The 19,023-nt window shown below is 36.0% G+C and overlaps 2 protein-coding genes across 3 annotated transcripts in view; one reads left to right on the top strand and one right to left on the bottom strand.

Annotated features, from left to right (window-relative positions):
• Positions 1–51: 51 nt before the first annotated feature.
• On the top strand, positions 52–9,998 carry LOC145237053 (uncharacterized). 2 transcript variants are annotated; one of them, XR_013861940.1, is made up of 13 exons: positions 52–838; positions 1,337–1,530; positions 1,665–1,775; positions 2,516–2,594; positions 3,107–3,278; positions 3,751–3,856; positions 4,297–4,454; positions 5,517–5,941; positions 6,827–6,927; positions 6,991–7,130; positions 8,103–8,386; positions 8,455–8,502; positions 9,692–9,998. XR_013861940.1 is itself a non-coding variant. In XM_080099767.1 (13 exons), exons 1-11 carry the CDS (start codon positions 52–54, stop codon positions 8,380–8,382), a joined length of 2,553 nt encoding a protein of 850 aa, XP_079955893.1. In that variant the 3' UTR covers positions 8,383–8,386; positions 8,469–8,502; positions 9,692–9,998. The 2 variants fall into 2 exon arrangements, 1 of the variants encoding a protein (XP_079955893.1); XM_080099767.1 differs by having other exon boundaries at positions 8,469–8,502.
• The window catches only part of LOC145237052 (WD repeat-containing protein 17-like), a 30,593-nt gene continuing 20,009 nt past the window's right edge, over positions 8,440–19,023 (bottom strand). The window contains exons 11-26 of the mRNA XM_080099765.1: positions 18,912–18,998; positions 18,178–18,342; positions 17,243–17,445; positions 16,225–16,374; positions 15,647–15,774; positions 15,251–15,376; positions 14,230–14,441; positions 13,784–13,895; positions 13,613–13,722; positions 13,050–13,173; positions 12,703–12,803; positions 11,985–12,130; positions 11,554–11,691; positions 11,076–11,283; positions 10,442–10,679; positions 8,440–9,807 (exon numbers count right to left, since the gene is read on the bottom strand). Coding sequence (XP_079955891.1) covers positions 9,688–9,807; positions 10,442–10,679; positions 11,076–11,283; positions 11,554–11,691; positions 11,985–12,130; positions 12,703–12,803; positions 13,050–13,173; positions 13,613–13,722; positions 13,784–13,895; positions 14,230–14,441; positions 15,251–15,376; positions 15,647–15,774; positions 16,225–16,374; positions 17,243–17,445; positions 18,178–18,342; positions 18,912–18,998 — 2,368 coding nt within the window. The 3' untranslated portion in view covers positions 8,440–9,687. The remainder of the gene's footprint in view (positions 9,808–10,441; positions 10,680–11,075; positions 11,284–11,553; positions 11,692–11,984; positions 12,131–12,702; positions 12,804–13,049; positions 13,174–13,612; positions 13,723–13,783; positions 13,896–14,229; positions 14,442–15,250; positions 15,377–15,646; positions 15,775–16,224; positions 16,375–17,242; positions 17,446–18,177; positions 18,343–18,911; positions 18,999–19,023) is intronic.

Here is a 19,023-nt window from a genome sequence, read left to right as displayed (position 1 = left end):
GTTTTTATGGCTGTCTTGGTGATAAGCTATGGTTGAATTTGTTAGAGGGACATGGGTGAGTTCATCACATTGCATCGAGGACATCTTATTCTTGCCAAGTGTCGTGTAACAGAGAAACATAATACAACATTGCTGGTCTCTGTATTCAGATACAGCTCTTACTCCAAAGCATTTGACAGTATAAATACAATATCAATTTCATTGAAAGGAAAATGGTCTATAGTTGGACTCAAAAATGTTGAATGCAAAAGATTGAAGGTTATTTGTCCATGTGCTGCTTTGTTCTGCCCAAAACTGGCAAGTGTCAAAGTTTTGACCATAGAAAATTTGGAGAAATGTGTGGAAGAACTGCAGCACACTGTCTCTCTTGGTAGTGAGGTTAACATCAACAGATCTAAAGGATTACATTGGTTTATTGTACATGGACCAAAATTGGTGTGTGTAGACCATGATAGCAGTACATTGGTTATTATCCATCCTTATAGCAATGCTAAGCAAGTAATCAATCTGTCTGCCCTAAAATTACTATCAAGGCCTTTTCCAGTGAATAATTTTAACGGTGAAACAGAAGATGCTTTGACTTTTATTGGAGTGTCTTCACAAAAGCCAAACTTAAAAATGGCAGGAATGCAGTATGTTTTTGAAGAAACAGAGAAACATATGAGTGGAAATTTGTTTGGGTGCAACTGGGTCTGGTTTGATATTCGTTTCATGAATGCTGAAGACGGGGATAAGAATGATCATCAGGTTTCTTTACAAAATAGACATGATAAATGTGACATACCTGCCGCTTACTGTTCAGTTACAACTGCAATTTACCAATGGCAGGAAAACCAAGGTATTTTTTTTATTTTTATATAAGCTACTCTGACCTTGCTGTTCTGATTACGACAAGCTTTGATTTGGGTTCATTGTTTTAAATTAGTTACATTATGTGTTGTTGTTTATTTTATTTTTTGTAAGATGCAAGTCACTATCTACGTTAGTTAGCAAATGTAGATGACATATGTATGTATATGTATAAAGGCAATTGATATGTGTGCTTAGCTACAGTTGGGTGCTTAAACTGTCATTGTAATCTGTACACAAATCTTTCACTCTCCAAACCAAGGTGCTTATGAAACAAAACCCATTATAATTGAAAGTGTCATTTGCATCTGTTGCCTTTGTGTCAAAAACAAACTAAAAAAACTCCAGCTACATTACAATTTCAATTCACACCAACTATGTAATTGAAAAATAATATCCTAACATCAGATTTAAAGACAAAAATGTCATATTTTTGTCATGGGCCCTTGACTATTTTATACACATTTAAATTATCTTTGCTTTTTAGTAATGACAATTTTGGCCACACAATATCCACAACTGGTTGTAATAAGCTGTGGAGATGTGGTGAAATGCTGTGACCTTCCAACATCCTTCGCATGTGATGATATTTTGATGACCAATGATGTTGAATGCAGAGTTATATTGGCAATTGACAACACAAACAAATCATGCTGTGCGATAAGTTATTCTACCTTTCAGGTTGTTACATTACCTTTTAGTTTTTTTATCTTAAAATACTGATAATGTTTATACACTGTTGGAGATTTGAGCAGTAAAGATCATCAAACCTGGCAAAGTATATACATAGTGATGTATTTTGTTGTGTTTTGCAGATTATAAGAACCTGGCAAAATGTGACATCAGTTTGTAAAGGTGCAATGCTGCTGTATGAAGACATTTTTGAAAGTATTTTTCTACTTCATTCAAGTGTGGACACAGACATGGTTAGTGTTGTTGGAAATGGCTTATAATAGTGTCTTCGCCAGATTAATCATGATGAGACCTCACTTTACAGCTTGTCCTTATGGTTTTTAATTGTTGTGTTTGGATAGCCCTATCCATTACCCACATTGTTCTTGAACAGTACATGTGGAAGACTTAATACATAATTTAAATTTTTCCAAAGTGTGTCACAGTAAATCTGGTTCTTGACTAAACTCACGTCACTTGTAAAAACAAAATCCCAGAGCACTTTTGAAAGAAGTTTTTTTTTTAAGTATGTAAAGGTTATTTTATAAATATGTGCAAAATAACTGGAACTTACATTCACATAACAGTGTTTCAATAAAATCCAAAGCATTGCTAGTGTACACAATAATTTCTAAAATACAGCATAGTATGATTTGGCACCATAAAAAATGAGTGGGCTTGTTATATATAGCTTTTTGTTTATTTTTTTATTTTTTAGCGTAATTTTTTGCGTAGATCACAAAATGCCCGGTTTAGGAAAAAGTTTTTAACTGATTTACCCCATTAGCCATCAAACAATAACAAAAACACTTGTCACTGTTTTGAATGTCTCAGTTATTGTGCATTTTGACTTTTAATAAACAATCATGCTACAACAACTACCAAGTGGCTTATTGCAAATAATACATTGCTCTTTTGGGACTATGGTGTAAGACCGTATGTAGAACGGTAATACGTTTGAAGACTTTGAATTTCACAAAAACTGTTTTTGTAGATACAACCAGAACAGTTCAGTATAATATGTGGAATAGAGGATGTTGAGATCAACCAAACTCCTGTGGATGAACAACAAGGTAAGTTTTATAGCACTTTGTTTGAATTTGCTGAGCTTGCAATAAATCCTAATTTGCCTTGCTGTAATGGTATGGCTTAAAACAATTTTTCCAAAGCCTATTTTAAATAATGATTCAAAATAAACTACTCTTTTCACGATGATTTCTCTCCATACGGTCATTTTAGTGAATATGTGTTTTTGACACTTTTATTTTGGCATAATTGTCACACAAATATTTCAAAAATAAAGATATATTTTTAGTTTTTGGAGGACAACTTGTGTTTTAGTTATAAAGAAGGACATGTTCTCCCATAATAGGGAGTATATATTTTAGGTCTGTCCTATCATTAGAAAGAAAAGTATTTGTATGTTCTCATAAATATATTGAGAAATTGGAAGTGGAGATTAACTAACACCTTTTGTAAACAAATTGTCCATGTTATTCTAATGTCGTATTGTTTTCCCTGCACCTTTACAAATTTGTTTTATCACATATGGTTAACAATTTACATTGTGGCATATGTAAGTTAGATTTGGATGAAGACATTAAAGAGCATCACAGTGATGAGATGGAAGATCTTTTTATGGCTTCACCACCACAAGAAGAAGAGAATAAGAAAAATAATTCTGCAGGTTTGAAGAAGGCCACTGACTGCCTGGAAGCCATACAAAAAAAACTCTGGACGGAGATCAATGATCAGAAGTACATATACTTTACTTTTATAATGTGACTAAGTGGTTTAATTGCTAATAGAACTGCTTCACAGCTTGTATGTAGTAAATGCAGTGTATTCTGCAAGTTTCAAAATTGCTGTTTAACTTTAATGCAATGATAACATTAGCATTTGTTACATTGTCTGCGCAAACATGCAATTGCTTTGTACAAATCTTCTGACAGTTTAAATTGTAGTCAACAAATATAACACATTTGAAAATTTCCATAATGTCATAATTGATGGAAAACTGTTTAAGCAAGTTTAAATGCAACGATTTCAAACACATCTATGTGGGTCATTAAATACCCATACTTCAACTTTTCACCTTTTGACCGTGCTCCTTTAACAAACCACAAACAGTTTTTTTGCTGATTGTAAATATGCATTAATATTGATTGAACTTAATTTGCAAATATTGTGGTTTATGTTGGTGTTTAATGTTAAGTATGTTGATGGCAGGGTGTTGCTAGTGAAGAAGAATCAAGTTTTGACTCGATCAACAACTGCAATTCAGCGAATGAATAACCACATAGACTTGACTAATACAAGTACTTCCTCAAATCAGGTAAATATAAGTTTTAGTGCTTAAATATGCAAGTTGTTGCTAATCTCTCATTGAGTTGAGCATTTCAGTCAGGACTAATACTGTTGTTGTACATTTTAATTTTGCATACCTAACCCACAAAGCCTAGTAAAACTGTGTATTCATACTTCCTTTCAAACCTTGAACCACCTACCATACGTTTCCCTATTTTTAAGACTGTTAATGTTGAACATTTAGTTTTAGAATTTAATTTGCTTTAATTGTTCGTTTGAGCCCTTACCTTACGTCTGCAGACTAAAATAGGTCCATATAGGTTTCAACAGTACATGGCCATCTCAATAACTAGGAAAATATTTTTAATTTTAAACTGATTTTATTGTTTTGTATTTTAACAAATGAAATACTGAACATCACAGGGCTATGTTTTCATTTATGAAAAACTCAACTCTACATTTTTACAGGATGAGCCTGAGGAGCTTGTGGATTTGTTTACAGGGGAACCAGTGATCGTACAAGAGGATATGGAACCTGAAAAATGCTTGAAAATATTTGGACATTGGCAAAATATTGTTTCTGATCAGTGGATAGTTGGATTCAGGCTAAAAAACTGCAGTAACAAGTGAGTTGTGCGAGGGTTGCTTACCAAGGTCACAAATCTAACCTATTCAAATTGAGTAAAAAAAATGTTTTCTACCTTGCTGCTGTGGAATGTAAAAGTCATAATAAGCCAGGCCTATTGGCAGTGTTATACCGAGCATTTCCATATGGCAGGGCACAAGCCAGAAAATTTCTAGTCTGTGGTGAATTTGGTATGAGTCTCAGAATGCCTTATGTCATGGGTTGAAATCCCATCGGAGGCTAGCTTTTTCTAGCCTGCGCCTTGCCGTATGGGAATGCTTGGTGACTGGCTGATTGAAATGATGCATTCAGTCGGCCTGGTATACTTAAATAGTTTATATATCAGTTTAGGACTGATCCCAGTTGTAAATGCATGTTCATCTTATCTGATATTTTGTAAAAAGAATTTTATTGAGATAAAGTTTTCTGTGCTTCGACCTTACAATAAGCTAACATGTGCAGCAACCAATGGAAACTCTTAGATAAGTCTGTGTTGTGAATTTAAGTCTGATAATAATTAAGGTTCTGTTGTGCTGCTTAGAGCAGGGCTACTCAAACTTTTTTTGCTCTGCGACCCCATTTTTGAAACAGAAATTTCTTCGCGAACCCTTGATGGGTATGATGTAAAGAAATACTTATATTTTATATATATACCATCTAATGGCACCTAAAAAGCCTAAATTAATTTCTAACTTGATACAGATTGACAGTCTTGGTTTTTATGACGTCATAATCTATATTGTGCACTTGTGGCATCTGCTTTTTCGCATTGTTTGCACACAATAGGCATAAAAAAGTCTGGCGCATATAGCTAATAGGCTGGTAATACTCTTTTAAGTTTTACAAAATGTGTTTAGAGCAGTTTGCATACACGGGAATGATGTTTAATAAATTAATGTACGCACGTATACCATTTATTGTGACTGACATAATAACCCATTATGTTTCGCGACCCTGAAATTATATTACGCGACCCCAATTGGGACCCACAGTTTGAGAAGCCCTGGCTTAGAGGACAAAAAATCTTATTACCTATCAAAAAATAGTTTGTTGCTTTTGGCAGAAAATTTCAAAACTTTGCTGTGATGCTTTCACACAATCAAGAAACTATCTTGAAACCACCTGCAGATCAGCAACTAAGGACCAACATGTACAAAGTGCAAAACTTGACCAAATGCGCTGATGTATCTGACACTGACTCCAAATCTTCAAAAACAAAACTTGCTACAAGCAGAGATAATGATATGCTGCCCCATGTTTGTTTACCCGACGATGAAGTTTTAATCACAACCATCGGAAAGCTGCCACTATTTGGAGCTTTACAATCCAAAATTACATTTTCTGCCACAGTTTTTTCTCATGAGGTGACTGGTATTATTAACCAGGACTTTGTTTTCGATCTTGGCAAGGTTTCTATATCGGCCAGTGAAGTTGCAAGAGGCTTGTTACTTTTAAGACATGAAGATTTATTGTCATCTTCTACAAGTGGTAAGTTTTGTTTCAACTTTATTATTTGTTTTATGTGTGCCACCAATCTTTGTTTTATTTTGTCACAATCACCTTTTTGAAAACAAACAATTCTGGTTGTTGACACTGTTTGTCAACCTTTTTTTGTATTTAGCAGAAGAATTGCTTTTTTATTTTTGACAAATAAACGAGAGAAACAATTCTTGCGTTATTTGTAAACTAGGCAAAACCTTAATGGTGAACACAAATGACTGCAAAGTTAAAGCTGGATATTGTATATCCAGAAATATGGGATTATTTTTCCCTGTTCTTTTTTACTGCTTTTGTAAATATATGACTACAATGATATAAAAAGAATACGGGCAAAGTGGTTTAAAATTATTGAACTGTATTGTTGAACACTAAGGACTGCATGCTGTTAAAAACAGTGTCAAAAGATCATTAAACGGTCGTTTTTGCGAAACAAAGTTAAGTGAAAAACCGTTCAGCCTAATTTAAGTACTGAAGTGAAGATTTTTTGTAATTATATGACAATAATGATGCAAAAAGAATATGGACAAAAAGTTTTAAAGTTAAGTTAATGCTTAAAGTTAAAATTTGTCCTTAAGAATCTAAAAATAACCGCAACATAGGTTTACCGTAAATCCGCATAAACACCTGTGTGGGGACCCATTCGTTTTTGCTTGCAAAAACAATCATATATGTAGATCAAATTATGTGTATAGTATAGTAAATTGGTAAATATCGTATAAAATATATACAATGGAAGTATATCAGAAAGCCACTTTTCTAGTTTTTGTAATATATTTTAGCTATTGGCATTTAAAGGTTGGGATTCAGTATGAAATAAAGTAAAATTTGTAATTAAATTCACGCACTTTTAACTGTATATATTTTTTTTTTCAGAAAAGTTTACTGAATCTGTTGCAACATTGAATTCATATTCAAGCACAAAATCCAACTTAGTTGCAATGTCTGACGCAAATGATGTTTTGTCTATTATTGAGGTCAGTTTGACATATTTTTCACCATTTACTAGGTACAAGTGTACAATTTATTTGTATTCACAGATACTGTTGCAACAACTAGGTTTTAAACTCATTGCTGAGCTTGGGGCTTATGTGTGTATGGAAATGGGATCACTACAATATGTAATTGTAAAGTTGCAGGCAATTACCAGAAGGAATGTAAAACTTACAGTCCATTCAAGGTAAACAATGGATGTTCTCAGTTTTAACCCGCTTTACCTTATTGTCCTTCGGTTTAACAACGTTTGGTATGTTATTTTACTCTAGATGTATCCCACCATCATTTGTGACCTAGTACATAGGCAGAAATTTATCATTCACATACAAAAAGAACAGTGTTGGCCATATTAGCACATTAGTTTACCAATTTTTATGCCAAAATTTGGAAACAAATTACCGTATTTTACGGACCATAAAGCGCACCCGATTATAAGGCGCACTGTCATTAAATTGCTTTGATTAGTTTTTTGTTCATACATAAGGCGCACCGGGCTATAGAACGCAACGTATTTTAAGGAGTATGGGTTATAAAAGTTTACTTGTTACGTAATAAATTTAAGCAAGTCACAATAGTACAATGAGCAAAAGAAAAAATGAATATCGCAGTTCCTAGTTGCTTTTACCGTAGTTTATTGTGTACGACGATGGTTTATTTATATAATAATAGTATTGGTACTGGTTTTGAGTGTAGGCAATAAAGCACTACTTGATCCATACATTAGGCGCACCGGCTTATAAGGCGCATGATCAATTTATGAGGAAAAAAAGGATTTAAATTGCGCCTTATGGTCCGTAAAATACGGTATTGCCAGACATTTTGGCATTAAACCAACTTAGCTAAGTTCCAACAATAATGGGTTTTTACATAATACACACCATCACAACAATTTCCCAAAATTAACAGAAAATCCTGTAACCCACATGCTAGCATACTTTGCAATTACAGTGAACTTGATTTTCAGTACCATGTTTTTTGAACTTTTTAATCTTTGTAAGAATCATGTATGTCAATTGTCACGAAACAATAGTTGGAGCTGTTGGCTCAATTAATTAAATTCGTACAAATCCCTGTCTCTTCCAAAGTTAGCTTCTATGTTGTGGATGCCATAAGTCGACTCTTATATTGTAAAAACTTTTACATTTCCGTTTTATAGATCTGAGTTGGAGTGCAATCTTCTCCTGGGCTTTTTCAAAGAACAAGTACCTCATGATTTTAGTGTTACTCAAGTATACAAAGATTCACAACAAAAACACAGTACGGATTTGCTGCCAGTTGCTTCATTAAACCTTGCAGATGAGCCTTCTTTACCCAGCAAGCGTCCAAGAAGCTTTTTAAATGAGAGCAGTAATTTTCTACCAAAGGATACAGCTTTAAAAGCAGTTCAAAATCAATTACTAGCAAATGAGCAAATTATTAATGTTCTTCAAACCTGACTTGGTAAATATGACTTACAAAGGTGTGGCTGTTTTTAAAATAACACAAAATTTGAATTGGCTATTTTGCAGTTGTATTGAATCAGTTGCAAACATTGTGTCAACGCACATACACAAAAGGTAAGAAATCTAAAGTTCCATGCACATTTTTTGTATTTGTTGCAGCAGTGTAAACAACTGTTCCATAATAAAAGCACTAACATTCAAGTAGCACTGATATAACACAGTGAAAAATAATAATACTGGTGCATGACAAAACACTATAAAAAATTACAGATAAAATAAAACATATATGACAGGGACATTAGGAACTAAGCTTTGTTTGAAACAGGTAACATTTGCTATTAGTTAATGGTTGGTTTAGTTAAGTTTTTATGCATGGCTTTTGTTCAGGTAGCACAATTGTGTGAAAACAAATAAATAATATCAGAATGCGCAAAATTTAGGAACACTAGATACAGGCTGTGTAAGGGATACACCTTAATTCAGTTAATTGCTTAACCATTTGCCAAGCTATTTCTGGCAATTAACTGGATTATGCAAATAGCTGGATGATTTTCTTAACAAATGGCTATAGTTGGGATTGATAATCCCCATGCAATTAAACAGATTATGCTATTAACTGGATTTAGCTGTACACCATACGGCACACCAGTTCTTGGATAACAGTACTTTGCTCTGATAATGACGACAATGATTAATCATAGAAATATCATGCAATACAATGTATTTCCTCTATGCAATGAGGTTTTTCTTTTCTTCAATTCAGCATGAAAATTGTGTAGGATATGGTACGAAGCATATAAGGACCAAACTGCTTGTATATACACTAATAAATACTCTACAAAAGTGCAATAGCTCATTACTTGAATTTTGTTTGCTTGTAGTAAATGAAAATATTGTGTGCATCTTGTGGTAATGAAATATTTTGCAAATGTTACAATTGTCTTACACACTTTTTTGCCCAGGCCATTTTAGAGAGCAAACAACAGATATTATTGTGATACAGGCTATGAAGCCAACATTTCTGCTGCTAGGCACAATAACATGTTTTTACTACCCTTTCCCTTATCCCAACGTAAGCGGTAAGCAAGTTCAGACATTCCAATATTAATTACCACAAAACATGGTCGCAAGTAAAAATGGAACACTACATCAAAAAAATCTTTGTGGGCCCTTGGTCTATTACCCGTCATTTTTTGATTAACTTTAATGTTAGAAAAGAATCAGGAAGAAGTTCATAACAAAGTGACTTCCAATATAACCAATTCTTAATATATATAATAATATAACCGTAGCAATATTTTAGAACGGACAGATTCTTTCTCCGGACGAAGTAGGAGAAAATTGGTTGACTTTTGCCCACATGATGGCCTCGTTGATAGAGAGCACTGACCGACCGTCGTCAAGGATAAACGGCGCACCCTGGTGACAGAAACACACATTTGAAATGTTGCAAATGTTTTTTTGATGTCTATGGTTGATAAGCCATTTACAAATTCGCTGCGTTTAGCTGTTACTGTGTTGTTTTGCAAGCGTTTTAGAATGTTGACTTTCAAAAACTAAGAGGTAGCACCGTGGTGGTGAAACCATTTGAATTTCAAATCAAAAACGAGTTTGGTCTATGTTTCTGGAACTGGTATCCGCAAAGAGTGGGTGGCAACTGTAACTATCATTGGACGCCAGGCCCATTGAAGGCGTTATCCGAATTGAGCCGGTCTCCCAAGCGTTCCTATATGGCAAGGCACAGACCAGAAAAATCTAGCGTGCGGTGGGATTCGAACTCACGACAGGAGTCTTTCCGGAACTCGCGCTCTTCAAACTGAGCTACACAGGCTCAGTGGTGAACCCGCTGGAAGTCGAATCATCTTAGCCTATTTATAACTACGATTTTTTGTCATGTTTTTTAGTTTGTATAAGTACGTTAAAGTCGGTTGCACAAAGAGAGTGCTTTTGACAAAAACTGTTAACTCAGCATATTATTTGATGACAGGTAAATTTGATAACAGTTTTGCAACCGACAGTTAAATATAATGCTTTAAGGCCGATTTTCACTTACGCTTATCTTTTTGCCTGATATCGTCGACATTGCTGTGTTGGAGTGGGAAGGAAAATCTGAAGAATCGACGACAGTGATGCCCGTCATGCTTGGGTGCGTTTCCTCGCCCGCTCGGTGACGTAACCGTGTCGCTACGTCATTGTCAGACTTGTCTAACCAAGCCTGAAGTTCTTCGTGGACATTTGAGGGCGATAGTGGGAAGTGGGGGTCGAAAGATTGACTTAGTTGAACCAGGGACCTAAATACCAGAGTTTAACGTGAAATGAATGTTAAAAAGCTAAACAATTGTTAACTTAGGTTTAAGCCACGAATGTTTGCTGAAGCCTGGTTACCACAAGCTTTAAAACAGCCTGTGGGACATTAAAATCCACAGAACTTTTGATTCGATCTACGTAAGACGTAACCCTTTGTATTTGCCTGAACGGAAAATATGTGTGATGGTGTTAAACGGTTCGGTTGATTCAGCGAAATTTATCAAGCAAAACTGCTGAATATTCTTTTCCTTTGAAAAAATTGTCTCGTTGCGAAGTTAAGTGAAAAATGTTGCCAGATCCTGTTGTGGGTTGTTAATTTGAAGCAAAATGTCAAACACGCAATAATGACAGACAGCGCAACAAAATTGTTTTAAACTTACTTAGCATGTACGAAAAGCGGCTTCACAATGGAGTCGTACTGCCTTCTGACAGCTAATAGCGCTCCAAAGTAGGCTGCAATTGCCAGGAGTTTCGTACGCAGGGTTTTGTTTTTCTGTTGTTTAAGAACACTAGTTCGAACGGCAAAGGATGCTGCCAAGTCCAGCATAACAGCGTCAACTGTCCAATTTGCGTCTTCTTTGAAACGAGCTGTGTTTAAAAAAATATTGATTACTGGTAGTTTAAGTTTAGAATATGGTAATTGGTATGGGTAGAGTAAGCTATAGTGGTATTTGCTTGTTTTATCGTAGCCTGCTCTGTTAATTTACATGAAGCGCATACATAAAATTGTAAAGAAATTAATCCAACTGTGCCGAATTTATCACAGAAGAGACATGCTTTTAATTAATTTAACGTGCAATAGCCTTTTTCATTACCAGTATATGAAACCGAAGAAAATCATTATGTTTGTGTCCACACCTGTGAATAACTGTATAGCAAGCTCCAGACCCGTTTGTGATTCCCCACTCAGTACGTGGTATCTCATCGCATCACTTAAATCTCCGTTGCTCTGGTGCGACACCGCGCGGTCCTTGCACTCCGAAGGCGAGGGCAGACCTAAAAATAACCACCAAATGAACACAATAAACCCGCATAGAGCAGTGGTTCCCAACCTTCTCCACGAATTTCTCTCTTAACAATTCCAAACACTTTAACCTTCCCTAATACACTACGAAGTATGCTAAACCATACAAAGATCATTTAAAATGGATCTTTTAACAACTTCACAGGTCCTATTCCCAGAGCTTTAAATTGTATTTAAAACCATGTGTAAAAAATTAAAGAAATTCCTCCCTTCAAGGTTTAAAATTCCCCCCTTTTCGGTTGGAAACCGCTCGTATAAAGCTTACCTGCTGCTTGATGAAGGCGAGTCTTCGTGTCAGGGTCTGTGACGTCACAACGCGCGCAAACGTCATGTATCGCTGACCAATCAGATTTGGGCACCGGAGGGTCAAAGGTCTTAAGCAGTTTGATTGCAATGTCCGGCATTTTTAAGCTGCAAATGATAAAGTTGAATTGAATTAAAGAGGAATCCGTTTTACACATGGTGCATGGGTGTCATTAAAATATGTTATATTAACTGGCTTGCGAGCATTGGTAAGAAAACTCTCGTCTTGGGTGTTTGACTTCTAAAATTGAACCTAAAGAACTTTTGTCAACAAAACACACACATAAGTACACCCTGCACGGTTCTAAATATTCTAACAAAAAAAAATATAAGCTAGTAGCCTATTTGGGTGTAAAACAGTTTCATTTTTTCATCTTCAGGTGAAATGAAATCAATCCCTTCTGTTTCAACTGACGATGAGAATAGAAACTGTCGAAACGTTGTATGTTTTACACCTAAATACTGGGTTGTATCTTTTTGCTCAATGCATTCACAATTTCATACCCTACACGCCAAGTGAATGTTCAAGTCCTGCTGGTGGACTATTTAGGTAAGTGCAATACACTCATTGGCGAAATCATAGCTTGTGATGTGCAGGCAAACACGAAAAGCTTGTGCATCAATTGTTTAGTGTTTTACTGCCAAGCATAACAAAGTTAAAACATTGTATATTGCCGAACCTTTCCAGTTTTCGTGCTAGAAGTCTCGCTGGAATCACAGATCGATTTGAGCTTCCTTTAAGATTTTTAGACAAACACAAAGCCAAGGCAAGCTCGTTCGACTGTAAAGCAAATAAAAACGAAGTTTACCTCAAAAACTTTTTTTGATACACTTAAGGCGCTTCACTGACAATCCAGTAAGAACATTCAGTAATAAAACCAGGTGAAGTCTAGCTTTATATGCACACATCAGTAATATACAAATCAATGCCAATAACAAAAGATCTTGTGCAGACAGAATAACATTATGTCACGAAAACCATTAACATTTGGGTGGATTTATTGACTAGTAAATACTCAAGAGTTACCCTAATTAGGCAGTCGATGGCACTGTGGAAATCGTCGTTGGCGAGATGAACCGATGCTGCGGAATAAGGTGATGATTTGTGGAAGTAACGGGATGAAAGATGATCGCAACATTCCGAAACTAAACTGTGGAAATTGTAAACATTACCTTCTGTGTGCAATACACATATTATGATGTAGTTTAATTCCAACGGGGTTCAACTTTAGTGAGACTTACAAAAATGACCCTAGATTAAGTGGTAGGGTATTATATCATTAAATCCTCATAAACTAACTTTAAAAATTGGGTCCTAATGTCAAATTTTTAAAACCTTACCGTGCCCCTCGTAGGCACTAGGCTACGTTTGGTTAAATATCGTGTAAAAACGCGCAAAGGCCTAAGATAAAGCATAAGATACGAATACCTTCTTCATGGCAAATTTTTGCAAAATTTTAAATTAAGAACATTTCAGTCATGAAGAAAAATAATATAATAACCAGTATTAGTTTACGTTGTAATGTGCAACATCCAAAGCCCGAAACAAAAAAAAATTCATCATAATATATTCCAAGACTTAGTACTCACTCGTCGTAGGATTCATGTTCGCTTGTGACGTCACCATTGTGGATTTCCTCTGTTGCGGTCACGTGAGGGGTATTTCCCTCTTGGGCGCTCTGTGCCACGATCAATGCATCCTGTCGATCAAGAAAAATGAACTTTCGGCTTTTGCGCGTCATTGAAAATTTGCTGACTCACCTGCAAATCACCCTGTGACGTAATAAAGCGGACAGCTTCTCGAACTTTCCCACTGGCGATGTGAAACGCCGTTGCATCTTTATCGCGTTCTGATTCTAAAACAGTGGCGTATCTGGAAAAACGTGTCAAGCATTTAAAACACGGACTTCACCAACTTTAGTGGTTTAAACTTAACTCCACATTTCATTTCAGTATGGTAGGTTCGTTAATTGAAAGTAAATCATTGTTGCAAATCCAAACACCTAGTGTACAAAAATTTGGGCTATATATGCACAATATATGTTTTTCCCAAAATGTTCTATTTAAAAAGGGAACTTGCAATGGCAAATCCTTTCGGCAAAATATATTTAGTTAAGTATACCGGTCGATTCAGTTTTGAACCGCATTTTAGATTATATTTTATCACGGAGAAACCTGCTACTGTTAGGGGAACAAAATACATTTACTTCTCCGTTAGACTGGCCCAAAATGATATGGACACTCCCGGCGCTAGAGAGATAGCCCGTTCCCAGTCTCCGAGTTCCACAAGAATTTCGCAATGTCTTCGTATGTTTCCCAGTTTAAGATGCAAGTCGGCAGAGCGCATGAGCGACCTTTCTTTGTGACGTAGGCCGGGTTTGTGTTGCGCCACCTCGCGTTCGCACTCTTGCGCCTCCGCCTGGTTAAAAATCAGATTAGTTGAGAGTTAGTTTCAAAACTCTAGTCTAGCGTCTAGACCGATAGAAAAGAAAGAAGTACAACACAGACTGATTTGACTGGGCTAAAATTGTCAGCTAAGACAGTGATTTTTAACCAGTGTTCCATGAAAGGTGTTCCGCAAGAATTTATTAGTTTGACTACGGTTTCATGGAATACCAGTCGAAAATCACTGGTTTAACACAATGGGCGTAAATAGTTTTTTATGAACTTAGTTATCCACTATCCTCCGTTTGAATGTTCCATCTTGATTTGCTTCATTTATTGTTGTGTCTTAATACGACACGTTGTGCAATATAATAAGAATGTATTTGCGTGGGCTTGTTGCTGTTTAAGTATAATGCATTAGGTGAATGTGAGCTTAATTGTTTGTTTTATTTTATCATTACAAAATTTCGTTTGGTGTTCCGGAGAATTATTTTTATGCACAAAGTGTTACGTGGCTAAAAAATGGTTGAAAAACACTGAGCTAAGGCATGTCAGTAGAAAATAAGTCCGATGGAAAATTACAATGCCAGGCACCTCGTATGCAGCGAATGCAGTGTATCAATCGCTGTTAATATTGTTCGTGATAATTTGGCACTGATGATAAAAACAACGATTATTGTAAAATTTGCGGGAAAATGTAATTACTGCGTACAAGCTCTCTGACAATTTAGTTCTTAAAAAAAGCTTCAAAAAATGTCAAACAATCTTTGCTGAAGAAAGAGGAACCATAGTTCCAATTTCAGCATTGTTTAAAACTTAGTACAATTACACATAGTTTCATACCGCTTTGTATTTGGTCAAATGTTTGGTGTGAAGGATTCCTTTCCTGTAAGACTGTGATAAAGTTGATTCTCTCTGACCCCGACATGTACATACCAAATCCCACAGGTTCTCCAAGCCACGAGACGACTGCAATTCAACAAGAAAATATAAAACAACATTGAACAAAACCTATGTTATCTTAAACGGTTGAACCTTTTTAAGAATACTGAAACAGTTACCGTATTGTCGTATTTTATTGCATCAGATTCCGACCAAAAATTTTGACAATATGCAGTAATAAACAATAGTGAAATCGTGTCTTAAATATAATTGGAAAGCAGAAACGCGGGTATGACGCCTTCAAAAGGCATTGCCTACCATGATATAAGATAGAAATTAGTTCTATCAGTTACTTACACAGAAAAGTTCGGAAAACCATCGCAACTTCACGAAGTCGCTGTTTTTCTTCTCACGTAATAGTGACGTAATATGACGCGACATGTTACCGGAGAGTTTCAGTGCTGATCCTGGTTTCATATTGTCGTCTAAAAAACATCAAAGTTGTTTTTGCAGCGAATACATAAACAAGTGTATTTTAAATCCAATAAATGTATTGATAAATATGTGTTTCATAACAGAAATGCAAACTGAAAACGTCGAATGCCGTTTGAACATATAGATTCTATATTTGAAAGAGCAGTTATGTTGACTGGTTTTGAGTCAGAAACATTGCTCCTTTTGGCCCTTTACCATTACTACTAAACCAGTCTATACTTACACTTGGCGATGGTTCACATTAATATGTCTAATATTAGATATATAGACCCTGTATATACCACTATTTTGTAAACATGTTACAAAATTTTTCATACTTTTTTGATAAATTATCGCCAAAATTTTATTACAGTCTATCAGAGGTTGAGGGTAAAACCATTGAATCATTTAAGTCGGTTAAAAATCATAGTTTACTGTCCGAATGTTCTACAGATAATTACCTGGGGTGGTGACTATGGAATCGACTGGCTCGCCTGCCAGCACACGAAGAAAGAGACTCTCCGTTACGCCACCTAGCGACCATATTCGGACCGTTGAGTCACGTGACGAGGTGGCGATTGTAAAGGGATTGTTGGGGTGCGTTGTAAGACCTAAAGTTACCAGTAGTTAGAATAGCAAGAATATTATTTTTTAGTGATTTAAACAAGTTTGTTTCTAAAAGTGAAGATTTTGACCTTTGTTATTACTCCAAGCAGCGGCGTTTTTCCCAACAGTTGTATTTTAGTATGAAATACTTTTATTTAAACCTGTAGAACTGTTTCGAATAATCAGCTAATTTGCGATTTAAATATCAAGTAATGTATTCAAAAGTACAAAACTTATGAAAAACAACCAGACAACCATACTAAACAAACCATTAAAACAACCAACTGTTCACATGCAAACCTTTTGAAACAACTGTACACATACCACAAAACAACCAAATAACTAAAGATGTACCGAATATTCGGTTTGCCGAATTTATTCGGCCACTTTTGCAAAGATTTCGGCCACTTTTGCAAAGATTCGGTTTCGGTCGAATAATTTGTTGCGACTCGGCCGAAACCGAATCTTTTACGAACACATATTTAAAGCGTTAAACGTGTCTTTTCTGCTTAGTACCAACGAAAATCGCGCAAATCATTATATTTTTTAACACATTATCGTTTTCCCACTGCAGACAACTAATCAGTAATTCATTGTCGGGTTGGCAATCATGCTTGAGGCAATGTTAAACTGCACTAATTGCCTAGTAGATAAACTTATATTTTCATGTCAAACGTGTAGCGTACGACTTCGCGTGACGCCATAAATGATTCGGTTTGATTCGGTTGATTCGGCCGAATTTATTCGGCAAAACCACCAAATATTCGGTTTCGGCCGAATCGAAATTTCGCCGATTCGGTACATCACTACAAATAACCATAAATTGAACATACAAACCAACAATCACGTAACCAGTAAACCAACTTTTTTTACCATACACATCGGCACCATGGTCGTCGACAGTTTCGATGCATTTTTTGTCGCGTACGTCCCATAATCGCAACGTGCTGTCCCATGAGCCGGAGGTGAGCAGATAGGCGATTTCGTGATTCCAACACAGACCTCTAACACTTGAAGTGTGACCTTCCAACAGAGCATAACACGTTTCACTCTCTACCTCCCACACGCGGATTGTCCTAAAACAAACTTGTAATTTATTTGACATCAAAAGGGGCAGAGCTCGGGAGAGAAATACAAATCTGCTTTCTGGCCTCTTTCAAACAATGGACCCTCATTTGTACAAAAAGAGAAGAAAAAAATGCTATACTCGAAATTTCACATGAATATTTTTCAGCTTCAAAATAACAACTAAACGGTAATGCATAATTGCCCTTTCCAATTAAACTGCGATATTCGTGGACCCTGCAAAAATGTTTTTTTTTTAATTTGTACATAGACAGGGTTGCTATCGACATGGGCCCCAAAACAAGAACCACCGAAAAACTATAATTTCATACGAAACGAAACAAACGTTTTGGAATAAATCTTTGCATTTATACGAGCTATGACATATCACATGTCATATTTTTTGCTAGAAACAATATGTTCCATCAACTCCTTGTTCGTAAAAATACTTTGTGCAACTCACGAGAGTTCAGGTCTAGGTTTACTATTACTTGTAGAATGGTTTTGACTTGTAATTGTTGAAAATAAGACGAAATAATGATTCAAGTCAAAAACAAGGATATTTTTTAGAAATAGGGACAAGAAATTTTTCTGAGACATTGCCCTTCATAATAAGGACAAAACTTAAAAATAAGGGTATGGCAACCCTGCATAAAGAAGACAATGGCTATGAAAAGGGGTTAGGGATGTGGCACCTGACCGCTTTAAACAGCGTTTTCTAAAAATATCACTCAAACGCTTACGTGTCATCAGAACCGCTTGCCAACAGGTTTCGGATTAGGGGATGCCACCGAACATGAAACACTCTTGATGTGTGGCCCTTTAGCGCCCTGTAGTGAGAATTGTTCTTGGCTAACATGTTCCAGACGCGAACGATTCCATCTTGACAACCGGTTGCCAGCAAATCTCTGAAACAAAAATTAAACTGACAAAGTTTGAAACTAAACACGTGGTACCGTGCTGTTTTGTTGTTTATTGCCACAACAATCGAACGAATCGCTTTTACGATCAATTTCGCAATAGTGTTAGGAAAGGTTTCAGTGAGACATAACATAAACCAGGTTACCTATATTCCCAACAGTTTTAATTATCGCGCAAAAGTTAAAAAGAACACATTAAGCAGACGATGTAAAAATCAAAAACATATACTCTAGATCTGATGTAGCAACAACTTTACACCACGTTGCACTAAAAATGATATCAGCATTAAAAAAACTTCCAAAATCGTATTCATACAGTTTTACACACCAACCTCCAGAGTAACTCAACAGCATAGGGGTTGATAAAAAAGACCAAACGAACTGTCAAAGAGTCAGTACTTTTAAATTCGTGACCCTGCTTTGACAATTCTTTGTGCTGCCAAGTTTATATTTAAACAGTGTCAGAAATTGCCCGGTGTAGCACAGACGTAGTTTTATCAGTCAATCAGTTATATTACTGTTTGGACAGTAACTACATTGGTGATCACGTGACTTACTTATCAACGATGCTCCAATCACAGCCGACCGCTTCATCGGGATGTTGAAATCGTTTCAGCTCTTCCCCGTCCATCCGACGCACGACGCTGCGCAAGAAAAATCGTCAGTGGA

This window comes from Phallusia mammillata, chromosome 7 (genome assembly GCF_965637545.1).
Source record: "Phallusia mammillata chromosome 7, kaPhaMamm4.hap1.1, whole genome shotgun sequence".
Lineage (NCBI taxonomy): Eukaryota > Metazoa > Chordata > Ascidiacea > Phlebobranchia > Ascidiidae > Phallusia > Phallusia mammillata.
This window is presented reverse-complemented; position numbering and strand designations above follow the sequence as displayed.

What these genes read in the sequence shown, in the direction of transcription:
- LOC145237053 (XM_080099767.1), top strand. Translation starts at nt 52, where the DNA reads ATGGGTGAGTTCATCACATTGCATCGAGGACATCTTATTCTTGCCAAG. An exon ending in CTAAAAAACTGCAGTAACAA is followed by an intron (nt 4,455 to 5,516) that starts GTGAGTTGTGCG and finishes TGCTTTTGGCAG; the next exon opens with AAAATTTCAAAACTTTGCTG. An exon ending in ATTGTCATCTTCTACAAGTG is followed by an intron (nt 5,942 to 6,826) that starts GTAAGTTTTGTT and finishes TTTTTTTTTCAG; the next exon opens with AAAAGTTTACTGAATCTGTT.